General features: G+C 37.8%; 1 protein-coding gene across 4 annotated transcripts in view; it reads right to left on the reverse strand.

The window, feature by feature from the left end:
• Window positions 1-2,752: 2,752 nt before the first annotated feature.
• PCSK4 (proprotein convertase subtilisin/kexin type 4) overlaps window positions 2,753-18,354 on the reverse strand; it is a 33,212-nt gene continuing 17,610 nt past the window's right edge. For 2 of the 4 annotated variants that reach the window (XM_072404837.1, XM_072404840.1), the window contains 8 exons: window positions 16,558-16,770; window positions 14,102-14,202; window positions 13,922-14,025; window positions 8,297-8,414; window positions 5,184-5,363; window positions 4,991-5,115; window positions 4,225-4,344; window positions 2,753-3,636 (listed from right to left, as the gene is read on the reverse strand). In XM_072404837.1, the coding sequence (XP_072260938.1) occupies window positions 3,194-3,636; window positions 4,225-4,344; window positions 4,991-5,115; window positions 5,184-5,363; window positions 8,297-8,414; window positions 13,922-14,025; window positions 14,102-14,202; window positions 16,558-16,770 (1,404 nt within the window). In that variant the 3' untranslated portion in view covers window positions 2,753-3,193. The remainder of the gene's footprint in view (window positions 3,637-4,224; window positions 4,345-4,990; window positions 5,116-5,183; window positions 5,364-8,296; window positions 8,415-13,921; window positions 14,026-14,101; window positions 14,203-16,557; window positions 16,771-18,354) is intronic. The other 2 variants (XM_072404838.1, XM_072404839.1) reach the window with 2 other exon arrangements.

Raw genomic sequence — 18,354 nt, forward strand, 5'->3', positions numbered from 1 at the left:
GATCCAGCCATAGGTTGTAGAAACAGAGGGCGTGTATGTGTTACCTCATAGATTGAGAGACACACCCACGCCAGCTCAAACACCAGAGCAAGTCTCCAGCAGGGAGGAAACTCTGGCATGGAAAACAGGTAGTGGGGTTACTCTACGTGAAAGTTCCTTTTACATTTTCAACTGAACAATTAGCCCACTAGCGGTATTCCTGAGTGTGACTCGGGGTAGATTTTACCTGCAAAAAACGGTAATCCCAAGTCACACTCGGGGTTGCATAAAACATTAAAAAAAAAAACATAACTTGTTCCATTCTACTCCCCCGGCATCCTGCTTTCTTCTTTCTTTGATCTTCAGTCGGCAGAGACGTTCTCTGGGGATTACCGGTGAAGTCGGTGCAGGCAGGAGAAGGAGCGGGAAATTCAAATAATTTTTTATTGGATTCAATACAAAATAGCTGTATTGAGTCCAATAAAAATAAATCTTTAAATATTATATATATAATTATTATGATATATATATATATAATTACTATTATAATACTATATAAATATTATACATGCTACTGTACAGTTATATTACAGGTTTAACTTGTTTTTTAAACAGATTTGTGTGATTTTTTTTATTTAAAGTTGATTATTACATTTATTAAATATTGAAAATATTATAGTGAGTTATGCATAAGAATTAAAGGCCTGCAATGTAAAATGAATTTCCATGCAAAAAACGCTTTTTGTGTGGAAATATAGACAGGATTAGAATGGTGGTGTGGGGGGGGGGGTTAATAAATACAAAGTATCAGTAATCTGTGCCACTTATATTTGATTGGAGAATAGCAAATTAAAAAAAAAAAAATAAAAGACAAACAAGAATTCATTTATGTGATTTTTTTACTTTAATGTTATATTGACAAGCTTATTGCTGGATGTTTAACATTTTAACATATTCTATTTTGTGTCAGCCATGATCAAAAGTCCTTTTGTTTAATCATCTGGCCAAAAATTAAAGTCACTGGCTGGAAATGATTGCGTCTCCCATTCTGTGACACATTTCCTGACAAATAATTATAAGCCTGCCCACCACGACAAGGTAGACTCTTAAGGGCAGGACCTACTCTAATCTACACTGCGCTACCCTACTTGATGTTAGTCATCACTCATCTAATGTTGGATGTGTGTTCATATTAGACCTTATCTAATAACTAGATTGTGTTTAGATGTAAGTGTGTATGCATTTGTGTGCATTGGGTTTTTGGGAGTGCTTTGATGTGTGTATATTTATGTGTTATCTACTCTATGCTATTTTTTTTTTTTTTCATTTTTTCCTAAAAAGGGGGGGCTGTCTTATTTGATGGCCCTGCCTTATCATCGGGGAAACACGGTATCAGCAAAATCTTTGTCAGGAGTGGGAATATATAGGCCTAAGGCTGCCTGTGTGGCATGCAGTGACAGACAGCCAATCGGCTGTCTGCCACAACAAAGATGGAGGGGGCATCCCTGCTGTAATTGGAGGGCATGGGGGAGTTGCCCACCCTGCCTAGTTTTTTGAGTGCATTGTGGGAGGGCCGAATTCGGGTAGTCGAATGCAGCAAAATTCGGGTCAAACATAGGGACGACTCGAATTCGAACAACAACACTAGTAGTGCTCATTACTGTATGGCAAATGTATTTGTACCCCACACAGCAGATGCCTGGAGCACACTGCCCCACATTATTAACCCCTTCTGTTGGGAAAACGCAGAGAAACAGTGAATTTAAGGGTTTCAAGCAGCAATGCTATAGACCTAACAAGAACTTCACAAAGAATTTGTTTCTAGAACTTGTCCTGGAAAGCACAGTATACAAAACCCATTGCTAATGGTTTTGCAACATCCAGCCCAGTCAATTCATAACTGTGGATAGACTGTGCTTCATATTGAAGAGAATGGAAAAAAATGTTGAGGTACACAATTAAAAAAGGTTAGTTTTTGCACAGCAGAGTTGAGAATATGTTCTCTCTCCTTTTAGGACAAAAAGAAAAAAACAAGCTATGCTGGTAGAAAAGAAGAATTATCCTGATCTGTCTGGCTGTAGGAGGATTATATCTCCTACAATTTGTTGTCTTCCACTCCAACATTAAAGTAAAAAGAAAGAAAACACAATTTTTTTTTTAAACATATTTTGGCATCTGCCAGCCCTTAATACATTTAGTTAGCTAATTATTGTAGAAGTTCCAGAATTATTTTTTTTATCATACATTTTGTTACCGTAACCACGAATGGAAAATTGCTCTAAAGAGCGGTTTAAGATATTGACAGACCACAGGGCAGAAGTTGCTTTACTTTATTGAACACAAATGAGGAAGAGACTTTATAGAACATGTATTTTACTCTCTTTCAGACCTTTAATTTTGGTCTCCTGGTATGTAGACTTTCATATAGCACTTGTATCATGACCCAAACATCAAATGTTGTGCATTGCATTATTGTGTAAAACTTCCAAGAAAACTGATATGCAGCAATTTTTCCTAATGCAGTGCACTGAAATGCATGGTAGTGTGTTAAAATGTGTTGTGTACACTGCTATGCACATGCATTCAGACTGTGTTGGTTTAACATGTGTGAAGAAAAAAAAAAAAAAAAAAAAAAAAAAAAAAAACATGGTAACAGTAAGAAATCTATGTTATCACACTCAACTTCAGCAAGAAAATTTTGTTTTAACCATTAGGGGCCCATTATGGTGTATTTTTAGCCAATTTAAAATGAAACTTGTGTTATGATCGATTGGCAGCCCATTTAAAATTAAAAAGATGTTTATGAAACATTTTGTGCTGAAGTGTAAATAGCCTCCAAAGGTTCGGCGACTGGAACGTGGTGACCTACTGTGTTTCAACTGTAGCACAGAATTCAGGTCCATTGATAGGACTGTGTATATCTCAGAATATGTCAGAACTATCTAGTCAGACTTTCAAATTCTTTGACAGGTGAAATGGCTGCCTTGTATGTATTTCACCCACATTAGCCATTTCTCACAAAAAGTCACAAGTTATATAAAATAAACTGGAACCAAAATATTTATGTTGTAAATGTATGCATGTTTTAATAAAATAATCTTAAACTGATGATGCTCCCTGTCACTTGCAGAAGATTTAGGGCTTTATCTCATCTTCCTTCTCAGTAAATAGGGTGAGTCTATGCCTCTGTAGGGAAGCAGCTTCCTCATTCCTGCTATGGTGACATTTCCAGGCCAGATATGGGTGACATCCTAGAAAGGGAGAATCTGTACACATGTATTCTTCTTAACATCCAGAAAGATAAAGAAATAAGGCAGACTAAGAACACAATGCCTCCTGGAATCAAGGATATCATAATGGCAAAACTTTTCCAAGTTTCTTTGGATTTACTGGCACGATCTATCTTTGGATAAAAAGACTGTGAGCAGGTATGTTCTTCATGATTGAATGACGAAAAAAGGGGACAGGCGGTGCAATTATTAGCAGATGGCCCTATGCAGGTATAGCACGAATGGTGACAAGGTGCACAGACATGAGCAGTGTGAGAAATTACAGGCAATTTTCCAGTTGTCTTAACAGGCTGTACTATCTTGAAATATTTTGCAGGGCAGTAAAAAATGCAAAGGTGCCCGAAAGCATTAAATGGCATCTCACATTCTAGGAAGAAAACAAAATAGATCCCACTGTAAACATAATATTAAGGACATACTTTATAAGCAACTGTACATATATATCTAAGCAAAAAGCATTGTTATGCTATAGAATAAAATTACAAAGACTAGCAAGGCAGGAATCAATCTGTTCTGTGATTATTGCCACTAAATTAATACCACTCCTAAGTGTAACAGATAAGTCCTGCCCTTTTTTAGATTGTGACTAGCCAAAAGATAAGTATAAAAGCCAGGCATCCAGAATTTTCAGTTGAGGAACAACAGATAAACCCATATCTCTAGACAGGGTTTCAAGTTCAAGTTTATTCAGATTTACAACATTAACTCTGATTCAGCTCTTTAAAAACGGAACTTCAAGCTTCAGATGTCCCCTTTTCTTCCCTCTGCCTCTGTGGTCTCATAGACAATATTTTAGAGTGGCCATTTTTAATACAGAAACATAAAAACTTGCCAAGATTTGATCTTTAAAGCATAACTGACCAAACCCATATAAGTCAAAATATGTCTTTATTACGAAATTGACTATTTTTTTAATGCAGCATTGGGTATTATTATGAAATATTGAGATACATACCCTGGCATGTTCCATTGAGGTCACGAGTCACACAGTCTCCTAACACAGGCTCAAATATCTTTCTGTCCATTAGGTTTTCATCAGTGCCATATAGAATCAGTGTGAAACTGTTTAGGAAGCCTAAAATATATAAAATGCAAAAGTACCATACATATGTAACTTCATAGTAAACTTTTAGTATTTTTCCCCATGTATGGGGCATTCTTTCCTTTCACTCTTGCTAAAATGGTTTTAGTAGATGTTTCTTGAAAACTATTTTAGTTAACTATTTAAGTATTTCTTTACAATAAAAAAATCCAAAGGCTTATTTTTCCAACTGACTAGGGCAAAGTGATATTCATGAAATGCATTAAATCATGGGTAAGAAAAAGGCAATCTAAATAACTAAAAGTACCTTTGCTTGCACACATGATTGAATGTCTGAAGTGAACACAGTTTCGCCTTTATAAGTAAGCCAATTTGCTTAGAAGCAATTTACCTCCCTTCTTTGGTTAACATCTCACAGTAGCTGTTGAGCAGTGTTGCACTTTTTTATAATTCAATAAAAACTATGCAAACATAAGGGAGGGAAGTGATTTTACCAGCTAATAGGAACATATAAAAAGCAAAGAATAAAAAAAGTAAATATATAAACTTCTCAAACCTATAAACCTACATCTAAATCCACAAAAAATAGTATTATGTTGGTAATATGAATGAGCATATCTAATAAAAAAGTTAAATATAAGAATATCCACTATTTTACAACAAAAGCCAATGTGCACACCATTGTTCCAGTAGTTTCCTTTGTTCACCAGCTCTAGCGTCCACATGCCCTGTGGGTTCTCATCCCAACTGCGAATGCTCATGAAAGTCCATTTGCTATACCCTTCAGAGCTCAGGTCATATGGTCTGTGAAGACAATCAAACATTAGGGACATTAAACTATGACAGTACAATTCTTCAAGGTATATTCTCACCTCACAGATACTAATACAGAACGTGTTCCCAATGGACTGGTGAGGTAAATTTCAAGGTCACCCCTCCGGGTATAACTGAGGGATATTTGGGCCTGGATATGTTCTAAGGACAGAATGTAGTTAGGAAGTCCAGCGCAGGCACTAATGTTTTGGCTTATAATAAGACCAGAAGAAAATTTCCTGTGTGGGATTCAAAAAGAGAAAAATTAAACACCATTTAAAGTCTAGCAGGCAGCAAGGGATGTTAGATTAAAGTTAAAATTCTTTGTTCTGCATGCTCATTCTAGGTCTGTGGTCTTATCACAGATATGAAACAAAACTATTTTATTTAAAGCATAACCATGCTTGTGGAATGAAAATTTGTTATCAGACAGAATCTTTAAAACATGCTCACCTGCCCATTTGCTACCTAAAAAAAAAAAAAATTAATCCCACAGGGCTGCCAGGACTGAATGAAGTTACATCATTCTGGCCTGGTCAATCAGGATAGTCGAGAATCTGGAACACGGAAGGTGACCGGGCGCATTCACCTGACGCTTCTGAAATAATGAATCTGCCTGGTAGCATACCTTACATGACACAAAAAATCATCTGGTACTTAGCAAGATCTAATTTTAAAAAAAATATAACTACCTATAACCCTATAACCTGTGTAAAAAACACAGAACAGATTCCACAGTGCCATTACTTATTTCACTAAAATATGCCACAAATAGAGAGACCATGTGTTAAAAACATAGTACACCCTATGATTCAATAGCTTGTGAAACCACTTTTAAAAGCAATACCTTAGGTAATTGTTTTCTGTATGACTAATTACAGCCTCAGGTTTTTTTATGAAATCCCAAACTTTGCACATCTATATTGGGGGATTTTCGGTCCTTTTTTTTGCAAATCCTCAAGCACAGTCAGGTTGAACAGGAACCATCAGTGGACAACCATTTTTAGGACTGAAGATGTTCGATAGGGTTCAAGTCAGGGCTCTGGCTGGGCCTCTCTAGGACATTCACAGAGTTGTCCCTAACCCACTCCTGTGTTGTCTTCGCAGTGTGCTTTGGGTCATTGTTATGTTGGCATTCTGAGGACAGGATTGAACATTGTGGAACAGACTTTACCCTCCCTGGCAGTCTAATTATGTCAAAAAGCAGTACATTGTTTTGCATGGAAATTTATTTTACATTGTAGGCATATAAATCTTAGGCATAACTCACCAAAATATGTCCAATATTGAATACATTTTATATTAAACTTTAAATTAAAAAAAAACACAAAAATCTATTAAAACAAGAGTGCATAAAATACTAAAACCTGTAATATAACTGTACAGTAGCATGTATATTAAATATAATTTAATGATTACTTTGTATTGGATTCAATACAGTTATTTTGTATTGAATCCAATACAAAATTATTTGAGTTTCACGCCGCGCCTCCTGAACACTGAGGGTCTCTCTGTACTTTGCTCCATTCAGCTTTCCCTGAAACTTGACCAGTTTCCTAATCCCTTCTGTTGAAAAACACCCGTGTAACACATTCTGCCACTTCCATGCTTCACTGTTGGGATGGTTTTGGGAAAGTGATGAGCAGTATCTGGTTTCCTCCAGACATAAGGTTTAGAGGCCAAACAGTTCAATTTTGGTTTTACAATACCAGATAATCTTGTCGCACGCGGTGAGATAGTCCTTCTGGTGCTTTGTTTGCAAATTCCAAGTAGACTTTCATTTGTTGTGCAACTTAAGAGAGGTTTCTGTCTAGCCATAAAGCCCAGATCAGAGGGCTGCAATTATGGTTGTCCTTCTGAAACGTAGTCCCATCTCCACACAGGATCTCTGGAGCCCTGGTAGAGTGACCATTGGGTTTTTGGTCACCTCTCTCACCAAGGCCCTTCTCTATCAATTACTCAGTTTGGCTGGGTGACCAGCTTTTGGGAAAATCCTGGTTGTGCCAAAGTTCTTCGATTTGAGAATTATGAAGGCCACTGTGCGCTAGGCAGCCTTCACCAGCTCTGCAGGCAGTTCCTTTGACTTAGGGCTTCGATTTTGCTCTTGTATGCATTATATACAGAGGTTTGTACCTTTCGAAATGAATGTAATTTACCACTGGTGGACTCCCAGTCAAGGTGTCCAAACATCTTAGCAGCAATCAAGCGAAATAGGATGCACCTGAGGTAAATTTTAAGTGTTGTTACAAAGGGTCTAAATACTTGTAAATGTATTAACTCATTTATTTTTTTTTTTAAAACATTTCCTAAATTGTTCAAAATTTAGTTTTCACCTTTTCATTACCAAGTATAGATAAATGAGGAAAACTAAAGAATTAAAACGATTCTAGCATCAGATACTTTTGCTGCTGCAGACACAATAGAGGAAAATTCACAGTGTATTGTTGGATATTAGTTGTAAAGTATCTGTACCTGAGTTTGGCCTCTCAGGTACTGTTTCTGTAGTCCCAGTATAAATTTTTGTTACACTATACTGTCTTTTTCTATTATCAGAGGTATTTATTGCCCATACGAACACATGCTCGTGATTATGAACAATCCAGGAATCCATGGCTTTACACATAGTGGGTTTCAAAACCAAAGATGTAACTAGCTGGTTTAAAATGTTTTTTTTTTTTTTTTTTAAAGAATTTTAGAAACAATGAACTTCCATGTTTCTAGTCCACTTAATATTCACAAGTCTGTTTTACAACAATCTGTGGAGAAATGTTTATTTTGTTGTTCATTCTTTACAATTGTTACAGAATTTGTACCTTATTGTTGCAAATTTTAATAAAAACCAAATAAAACATAAAAATTCCCTTTTTGTTGATAGAATACCTCTGCTGAAGTTTGCTTCAAGCTCTAACTATTTTTGTAATAAAAAACATTTTCTATGGTTAGGTTAGAAATTCTTCTATGCTGATTGGATACCATTGTTTTGATTTTAGCTTCATAATGAAAATACTGCCCTAATGGACCTTAACACACCCTTAACACCTTCAAGGGTTTCAATCATGTTCCCTGTCTTTTGTTTCTTTGAGATTGTACATATTATGTTCCTGCATATTCTCAATATGAGTAGTAGTTATAGTAGTAGAAGTACAATATAGTAAAAGCACATGATACTAACTGAGGTCTGTTTACAAAGTTGATTTCACATCTTTTCTGAGGACGCGTCATTTCCCACTTCTGTGCAAGATCCACCAGTTTTCCAGCATTTAAAAGCCCATAACCATAATGATGACTCACTAGAGAAAGAACAAACATAAAGCATAGTGCCTAAAAATATATATTTCAGACAATTCAATATTTTGTCATTTATACTTTGTACAGTATTATTTTAAATTTGTTCAGGTATTCTTTCTAACTCTTGTAATCTTGTAACCTGCTTACAAGGCAACTATAATGAAATAACTTTTGAAACACATTTCTAAATGCAAGCAGCATAAGTATTTCTTGCAATCTACTGTACAGTAGAATTCAGAGAAAGGGGGGGAAAAGCAGCAGAAAAACCAAAAACAGTCCTGCTGTGGCGCAATGAGGCTGCTAAAAGGGAGAGAGCATAGTGACAGAAAAATGCATCAGGTGTCTGCTGCCGCTTCTTTTATTGTTCAGTCAAGGGTTAGGGCCCCTAAGGAGACCTGCAAGTGAAAGTTGAATTGAAACAGAGAGAAAGATCAGGTCTCCGTTGAAAGGCAGGCCTGTGTAAATCTCAAAACTGCATATACACAAATACGAAAACCTTAGGCTGGTTAAACAGCTCTCATATATGTGTTAAGCTCGGCAATTGTCAACTTTTATGAAATGAGGGTCTCAAATGCTGCTGCTCCTCATCCAACAGAGACCCCCAACAGCAGCCACACAATCTCATGTTTTCCTGTGTTCTGTCTCAACTCATCTGTCTGAGTTCTCCAGGTTGATGGAAGGGACCAGAAGCTCTGTGGAAGGGGATAAGCAGTCAGGGGGGTTTGAGAGATGACTGTCTAGCTTCTTCCTGTGCTACATACCGTGTTTCCCCGATGATAAGGCATCCCCATCAAATAAGCCACCCCCTGATTTTTGCTCAATTAAAATAAAGCACCCCCCCCGCAAATAAGACATCCTCCGATACCTGATACTGTGTGCCTCTGTGTGACTCCTCGATTCTGGCTGCAGTGCAGAGTGAAACTGAAAGTAACTTCAAAGGACAAGCAAGCTGCTGATCCCTGCCCTAACAGAGTCTGTTACCCGGCCGTAAAAGCCAAAAAAAAGTGAGTCAGTGATCAGAAAGGGGACAATCAATGGCACATGAGTGCTCAGAAAGGGGACAATCAATGGCACATGAGTGCTCAGAAAGGGGACAATCAATGGCACATGAGTGATCAGAAAGGGGACAATCAATGGCACATGAGTGCTCAGAAAGGGGACAATCAATGGCACGAGTGATTTTCAACAATAAATGTGTACTGTAGTCTTCTTCATGGAAAAATAAGACATCCCCCTGAAAATAAGACCTAGGGCATATTTTGGCATTTCAAAAAATATAAGACAGTGCCTTATTATAGGGGAAACAGGGTAGTTACAAAGTAGGTTAGGTTAAAAAAAGACAAGTCCATCAAGTTCAACCACTGGGGAAAAAAAAACATATCCCAGCTATAAAACCCAGTGGACATTGTTGGTCCAGAGGAAGGCAAAATAAAAACCCTGATACAATTTTCTTCAACAGGGGGGAAAAAATACCTTCCTGATTCCATGAGGCAATGAGATGTTGCCTGGATCAACAGTCTCCGTTATCTTTACTTTAAAGCCTTAATACCCAGTTATAATCTGTGCTTCTAGAAAAGCATCCAGCTTTTTCTCAAAGCAATCTATACCAGTTGCTCAAACTACTTCCTGAGGGAGCCGATTCCACATTTTCAAAGACCTTACAGTGAAGAATCCCTTCCTTATCCAGAGCTTAAACTTATTTTCCTCCAGATGCAAAGAGTGCCCTCTTGTTTTTTGTAATGATCTCAAAGTGAATAATTGAGATGCAAGTTCTCTACCATTTATATATTTATACAGGGTGATCATATGCCCCTAAACAGAGATTGGATTCAGTTCAGCTAATCTCGCCTCATAGCTGAGCTCTTCCATTCCTTTTTTTAGTTTAGTTGCCCTTCTCTGCACTCTCTGCAATTCCACTATGTCCTTTTTGTGAACTGGTGCCCAAAACTGGAGTGTATATTCCACATGTGGTCTGACCAATGCTTTGTACAGGGGCAGGATTATATCTCAATCTCTACAGTCTATTCCTCTTTTGATACTTTACTAGCTTTAGATATTGCAGCTTGGTATTGCATGCGGTTATTAAGTCCATGATCTACCAGAACCCCCAGATCCTTTTCCATTTCTGACTCCCCCAATGTATTCCCCCTAGACAGTATGAGGTATGTATGATGTTGGCCCCCAAGTCCATAACTTTACATTTATCTATATTAAATGTAATTTGCCACTTGGCTGCCAAATCAAATAGTACATCCAGGTCTGCTTGTAGATTATAGACATCCTGTATAAACCTTAATTGCATTACATAGTTTGCTGTCATCTGCAAATGGTATAGTACTTTTAATCCCAAACTGTATATAATTTATAAAGATGTTAAACAGTAAAGGTCCCAACTCTGAACCCTGGGGTATACTACCAATAACCTTAGACCATTCAGAGTATGAATCATTAATTACTACCCTCATCACATCACTCTAATCACTACACTACACTACACATATCGACTGCTTTTTCACTGTCTACCTGTTTACCTACTTCCTCATAAAAAGAGAGTAAATTTGTTTAACAACTTCGGTCTTTCTTGAAGACATGCTGACTGATGCTAATAATATTTTCTAGCAGAAACTCCTGTATGTGGTTCTTTATCAAACTCTTTGGGTCCTTTCCAACTACGATAAATTAACCGGTCTTTAGTTACCTGATAATGACTTTGCTCCGTTTTTTTGACGATAGGAACCACATTGGCCTTACGCCAGTCCATTGGTACCTATGCCAGTGACTAAGGAGTCTCTTAAAATTAGAAATAATGTATTTGAAACAACTGAGCTAAGCTCTTTGAGGACACAGGGATGTAATCCATCAGGTCCTGGTGCTTTGTCAACCTTATTTTGCCCAACTGTTTCTCAATCATATCAATTTTGAGCTAATGTGACCTATTTAAGGCAGTGACATTTTCCTTTGTGTACAAAAAGCTAAAAAGTGTTTAGTAAATCTCCCTTTTCTTTATCCCCAGATACCAACCCAGAGACATCCTTTAAGTAGCCTGCATGCTCAGATATGATCTTTTTGCTAATAATATATTTTAAATATTTTGGGGTTTGCCTTACTTCCCTTTGCAATCTGTCTTTCATTTTGAAGTTTTGCAAACTTATCTTCTTTTTACGTCTTTTGTTATATTCGTTATAGTTTTCAAACGATGAAGGTGATCCTTCATTTTTAAATTTTTGGAATGCCCTTTTCTTGTTCCTTATGATTTTTTTTAACATCAGCTGTGAGCCACATAGGTTTTATTTTTAGCCCCCTAAACTTATTACCCATTGGAATAGGTTTTTTTTTTTTTTGCTTTTGTACTTTGTACTTTTGTACAGTGTGCTTTCAGACTTAAAACATTCCAATTTCTGTTCTGTGTTTTTGGAGCACAATATTGTCTCCCAGTCCAAGTCTCAGAGAGCCGCCCTTAATAATGGAAAATTTGCTCTCTTAAAATTAAATGTTTTTAACTTGTATCCTGTTTTTGCTTCCTGTTTACAGCTTACAATAAATTAAACCATATCATGGTTACTGCTACCCAGAATTTCTTTTATATGCAAATGTGTTATAAGCTTTGCATTGTTAGAAAGAACTAGGACCAGCAGAGTATCATTTCTAGTTTGGGCTTCTATAAACTGTACCATGAAATTATCTTGTATTAAATTCTCAAATGTCCTCCCTTTTGTTTTTCCTGTAGTGCCATTACTGCAGTTAATGTCAGGGTAGTTGAAATCTCACATGATTAAAACATTTCCAGTTTTTGCTGCTTTTTCTATTTGTGCTAGTAGTTGATTCTCTATTTCTTCCTTAGCACTGGGGGCCTATAGTAGACTCCAATATTTAATTGTGTATTGTGCATCCCCACATTCAACTCTACCCATAATGCCTCAACCTCATCACTTGCTCCATCAGCAATTTCTTCTTTTTCATTCACTTTCAGATCACTTCTCACATACAGACAGCACCACCCTTTCGTTTGACTCTGTCATAATGCTCTTCACTCATTAAAACTTCCAACACCCCTATTTTGTTTGCCAGACTTCTAGCATTGGTGAACAAGCTCCTTAAACAATTACTGCATTTATCAGCACTGTTTGCCAAACCCCTTTGTGCGGTATGGGAGCCTGTGAAAGAGTTTGGGCAGCTGTGCCCTGGAGTGACTGGTACTGGAAGGGATCGGAAAGCTGTGGGGCGGCCAAGTCAGTTCTACACAGGGGCCCACTGTTGGCTATGTCCTCCACTGAGTAGCACATATTATTTGGTGAAGGAAATGCTACTAAAAGTTGTCAAAGACTCAAGACAAATAAACTAGGGTATAGTCAGATACTACAATCCAATGCAATAACACATGACCAGCAACTACAACAAAAAAGCAGAAAAAAGTTAGTAAAAAAAAAAAAAAAAGAAGAAGTAAAAATATTAAACTACTCAGTTACTTTATTTTTTTTTTTCCAAAATGGCTTGAATAGGCACTATTACAGACCACTGCATGGTTAAACAGTAAATTCTAGAAAGGGTTGCAAGTTGTGCACCAGACAATTAGCTGTTTGCAATGGGATCCTCATATTGACCTACATTTTTTATATTAAAATATATATTCTATATAAAAATATAAAACATTTTTTAAATGCTTCCATTTTCAAGCTGATCCAATTAGTCTATATCAGTTTCTTGAACATTAAAAAAACTAGTAGAGAAAGAGGAAGCAACGTAAACCAGCAAGGTTTTATTATTTTATTTTTACAGAGTGAAGGAAACACACAAGACTGACCTCCAGTCATTAATTCCACTACCAGTTAAAGTGTAGTTGCTCCTCATAGTTGCCTTTAAAGCATGTCTGCTATTCTAAATTAAATATTAAAATGCTAACACCTTACACCATAAGGTGACAATGCAATTTTGTGTATTTAAAACAAATTAAAAAAAACATATTTACTTAGGGCACTGCTAAACCCAAGTGAACAATGTATGTAATCACCAACTCCTTAAGAACAAGTCAAGAAACTGTGCAAATCCCAATTTCCTATTATGTGATTTATGCACTTTTCTTCACCTGCACATATTAAAAGATCAGTGGGGTCTGCAAGAGCACTTTACCTGGTGTCCCTGGATATGATGAAACATTTTCTTTGATAAAGAGATTAGATGCTACTTTTATTACTATATGGCCGGGTTCACTTTAAGGGCTGCATTTATAAATTCACTTTCTGTCAATTCGACCTAAATTAGGCAGTTTATTAGACATAACATTTAATATTTTGACTGCTGTGCTCTTTTGGTAATTGGCCACTAGGTGGAAGAATGCGTCTTAACTTTAAAATGCATTTAAAGAGGCACTTTGAATGGCTGTGCATGATCATACATACCAGTTAATTAGTGAAAAGTACAGCTTTAAGGGTTCACATTTGTTTTAATCAAAAACATAATTCAAAAATGAAAAAAAATCTATGGTGTGATTAGACAGGATTCATATTCTCACCTTTTCTTCCAACTCCATTTACCTCCCAGTCATCAGCAACTAGATTAGCAGGACTTGATGCTCTCACCACAATGTGTTGCACATCCCTCCATGTGAGGGCAGGACTGTGTAAGGATCATAAATAAGTCACTGGATTTCTCACAAGTCATCATTTTTACATCTATTTACTGTAGTTCTTACTTTGCTTCCAGTGCAAGGGCGATTATCCCAGCAGCTAAAGGTGCCGATGCGGATGTTCCTGTGTGGTGTTCAGTGCACTGGTTACGCAGGTCAGTGGTGGTCTGCAAGAGTGGGCAATTCTTGATAACACACATATGCACACTCATACAATTGCAGAAAATGAGAGTTGGATTTACAGGTAATTTTCAGAAGTCTCCAAAAGGACAGCACCTGAGAGCCAAACTCAGAAGGCTGGGAACACAATTCCTGAAGATGTTAAAGGACAGTCACCCGTGCTAGTTATTTGCCTACAGAACTCAACTAAAAGACAAACACAAACAGCGAGGGAACATCTGTTGTGCTAGAAAACTCACGGAAATAAAATTACTGTCAAACTTGGATTTTCCCCCCCGTCACCTATCCATGAAAGCACAAGAAGGGACAAACTAGAAATTATCAAGATTAGACAAACAACATACTTTAAGACTTCCTCACAAATTCCCTTGGCACCTCTGTGTCTCCGGACATCAGAAAAAAAACTGACCCCATGGGAAAGACAGGCTGATCTAAGGATGAAGATGTCCTGGCTCTCTTCATGCATGAAGCCAAGAAGGTGGGCAAAGGTTGCACTCTCACCTTTCAAGGAGGGCAGCCAAAAAAAGAGAGAGAGTAACTGCAGCCCAAAAAGGAACAGGCAGTAAGCCACAAAACACAGCACCCCAGTGCTTTATCACTCACAACATTTCTGTACATTTGAAAACATCATGACTGTCTGGCTACACTTAAGGTCCTTTGGAATGGTGTTTGTTGCCTCCAGTAGGTAGAGTCACACTTTTTTTTTATATTATGCAGTCTTTTCCTATGCATGAACTTCCATTTAAGACAACAGATGATGTGGAAAATATTGTTTCCTACTATTCTACCTTGGTTTTAAACATATTCACCAGTGTTGGTTCGAATTCAGGTTGTCCCTATATTCGACCCGAAAATGGCAGTTCGAACTCGGGCAGACCCGACTCAAAAAACACAGAATTCAACTTTGCAAATTTGTGTTTAAAAATAAGTTTTTTTTAAAAAAAAAAAAGGCGAACTCCAGAAAAACTCTCAATGGAGTTTCTCTATTGAGAGTTCATCTGAGTTCAGTTCCCACGGTCATTGGGCTGTACTTATTATTGATAGGTACAGCCCGGGGAGCATGGGAACTCTCAATGGAGAAACTACATTGAGGAGTTCATCTGCAGTTCCACTGCATTAATTAACCTCTAGTGCCCGGGCATCGCAAACAGGAGGATTCCCAGGGATGCAAGAATGATTGAGAATTCACTGCGAGCCTGGGGCACTAGAGGTTAATTCCCTTGCAACCCTGAAGGATTCCCAGGGCTGCAAGGGAATACTCCTGTTTGCGATCCCCGGGATCGCAGCAGAACTGCAGATGAACTCAATATGAGTCAATAATATAAAGATACAACATAAACAGGTTTAACATATGCCGCAATGCTCTCTTGTGGCTCAAATAATACAGATTAGGCCTCAAAGGGCACAAAATACAACCTGTGATGTGATAGATTTTGACAGATTCAGGTTGGACCACAATAATATCTTGGGGTCCACCAAGTGTCAAATTGGCCCTAGGGGGCACTAGACATGCAGAGATAAGCTCTCTCTATATTGGCATACAATGTATTGGTTTTATTTAGAGAAATAGCCAACACTGATCTAATATCAGGATATACATGTATAGCACATTTGACTAATAATTAAACTTTCATTAATCTAGATACAAGTACCACATTTGCCAAACATTGCCAAACTATTACCCCTAAGGGAAGCGAAACGCGTCGGGTACATCAACATGAATTTATGGTTATAAAACTGTATGGCAAGTAAATGTATATGTTTGGCTAGATGCTGCATGTCTAGTGCCCCCTAGGGCCAATTTGACACTTGGTGGACCCTAGGATATTGATGTGGTCCAACATGAATCTGTCAAATCTATTACATCACAGGTTGTATTTTGTGCCCTTTAAGGCTTAACCTGTATTATTTGAGCCACAAGAGAGCATTGTGGCATATGTTGAACCTGTTCTGTATATTTATAATATTGACTGTACACCAATACAGTTCTTGTGCCATAAACCCTGCTTTCCTTTCCTTTTTCTATTATTTGTTATTGTACATAAGGGTTGGCACTCAGTTCTCTGAAGAACACAGAATAACTAAGATCACCACCATCACCCATTGCTCTAGTTCTGATATCGGAGGGCCCTAATAAGAGAGATTTGTCTTTACTTTTTTTCCTGAAAATGAACATGTGTTACAGGACAGTAGGGGAACTATCTAACACCAGTTTAAAACAAATTCAATTGCTAATGATTTTTCAACAGAAAAGAAGGTAATGAAGTGGCTTTGCCAGATGGGTGGGTGTGAGGGGTGCTAGACCCATTTTCCCATTTTAGCAAAGCACAGCAGATACTTACAATCTGTCTGTCTGTCTTTTTGCCACTACTAAATGTGGTTGTGAGTATGGAAGAACACGCTTCACTGTACCATGGAACTTCTCCATTCTCTGTGGTGCTGACAACAGACAACGAGTATATACTATTGCTGTAGCCATCAGTGTTACAGTCATCATAATGCAGTCCACCATTTCCAGATGCCCAAATAAAAATGGAACCAAGTCCACCGCGACCCTAAAACAAGAGAAAACAACTGTGCTTGAATAGTGGAGTGTTAAATAATTTAAGAAAACGAGGGATATTTATTGTGCAAATGAACATGCAGTTAAAAGCTACATAAAAACGTAGCTGTACTCACGGGAATGAGATTTAAAATGTGGTACTCTTTTCAAGTATCAAAAATGTTCACTAATTTGTATTGTAGGTTCTACCATAAGAAAGGGGAACTAGACTTCTCTTAACCACCAGCAAGCAGAATGCATTTTGATAGGTCCTGTCAGCTTGATGTTTAACAACCAATGTTACAATTATAAGCAAAGATTTCTGTACCAAATCAGTGGGTCTTTTGGCTTCAGTTTTTTTAAGACCCCAAATAGCTGGTGTCATAGCTAACCACATGTATAGCACCACAGTAATTGTAGAACTAAAGAAACAGTAAAAGGGCAATACCTTTCACTGGAGAATAATAAAAGGGTCTACTATACCTATTTATTATGAATATTACTATTTATTACTATAAATTAAATTATCCTACTGTGTTTGCTGTGTTTCACCAGCATTTGAACTGAACTAGTCAGTCACATGCAAAGAAGTCTGGAGAATGTATAAACTACATTTTTACAACTACATTCCTAGTTTACATGGGCTGCAAAAATGCAGACAAGCAAATAAAAAGTTTACTATGATTTGTATAACGATGGTCATGGATGTATCAAACTAAATTTTTTACAAATAGGTATGTAAAAGTTTGTAAATGCAATATACAATATTGGCCAAAAATATTAACACCCTTGTATTTATGTCAGAAAATACACCACTTCTTCCAAAAAAATGTTGCAATTACAAATGCTTTGGTAATGCCATGTTTATTTCTTTTGTTGGCACCGGAAGAACACAAAAAAGCAGAGAAAAAAAATCTGAGACATTCCACACAAAAGGTCAAAAATGGCCTAGACAAAATTATTGGCACCCTCAGCTTAATACTTGGTAGCACACCCTACGGAAGAAAATACTGATGTTAGTCGCTTTCTGTAACAATCAAAGAGTCTTTTACATCTTTCTCCTGGAATTTTGGATCACTCTTCCTTTGCCAGCTGCTCCAGGTCTCCTTCTCTCAACTGCTGTTTATAGTTCTCTCCACAGGTGTTCTATGGGATTTAGATCTGAACTCATCGATCGCCTAGACCAGGGGTCATCAAACTTTTTTGGCCACTAGGCCATTTCAGGGTTGGGCAGGAGAACACTAGGCCAGACTCTCTATTGAGTCCTGCCCTAATGGCTCCGCCCCCCACTAGAAACACTGCCTGAAAGGCAATTCCCTCTCATCCGCAATGAATACGGAGGAGAGGAAATGTTCCCTACTTACCCCGGCCGGCGTTAACACTTCTGCTGCCAGGTTAAATAGGGAACATTCCTTCAGGGAACCACAGCAAGAGGAGGCTCAAGAGCCGCATGGGGCTCCGGTGGCTCTGGTAGTTTGTTCTGGCCTAATCCCGGCTGGCAATCCGCAGCTCTGGAGCTGCGGGTTGCCGGCCGACACTAGGCCGGATCGGCCATGGGGCGTTGGGCCGGGACAAACTACCAGCTAGGCCGTTTCTG

The sequence above is a fragment of the Pyxicephalus adspersus genome, chromosome 3 (genome assembly GCF_032062135.1).
Source record: "Pyxicephalus adspersus chromosome 3, UCB_Pads_2.0, whole genome shotgun sequence".
Classification (NCBI taxonomy): Eukaryota; Metazoa; Chordata; class Amphibia; order Anura; family Pyxicephalidae; genus Pyxicephalus; species Pyxicephalus adspersus.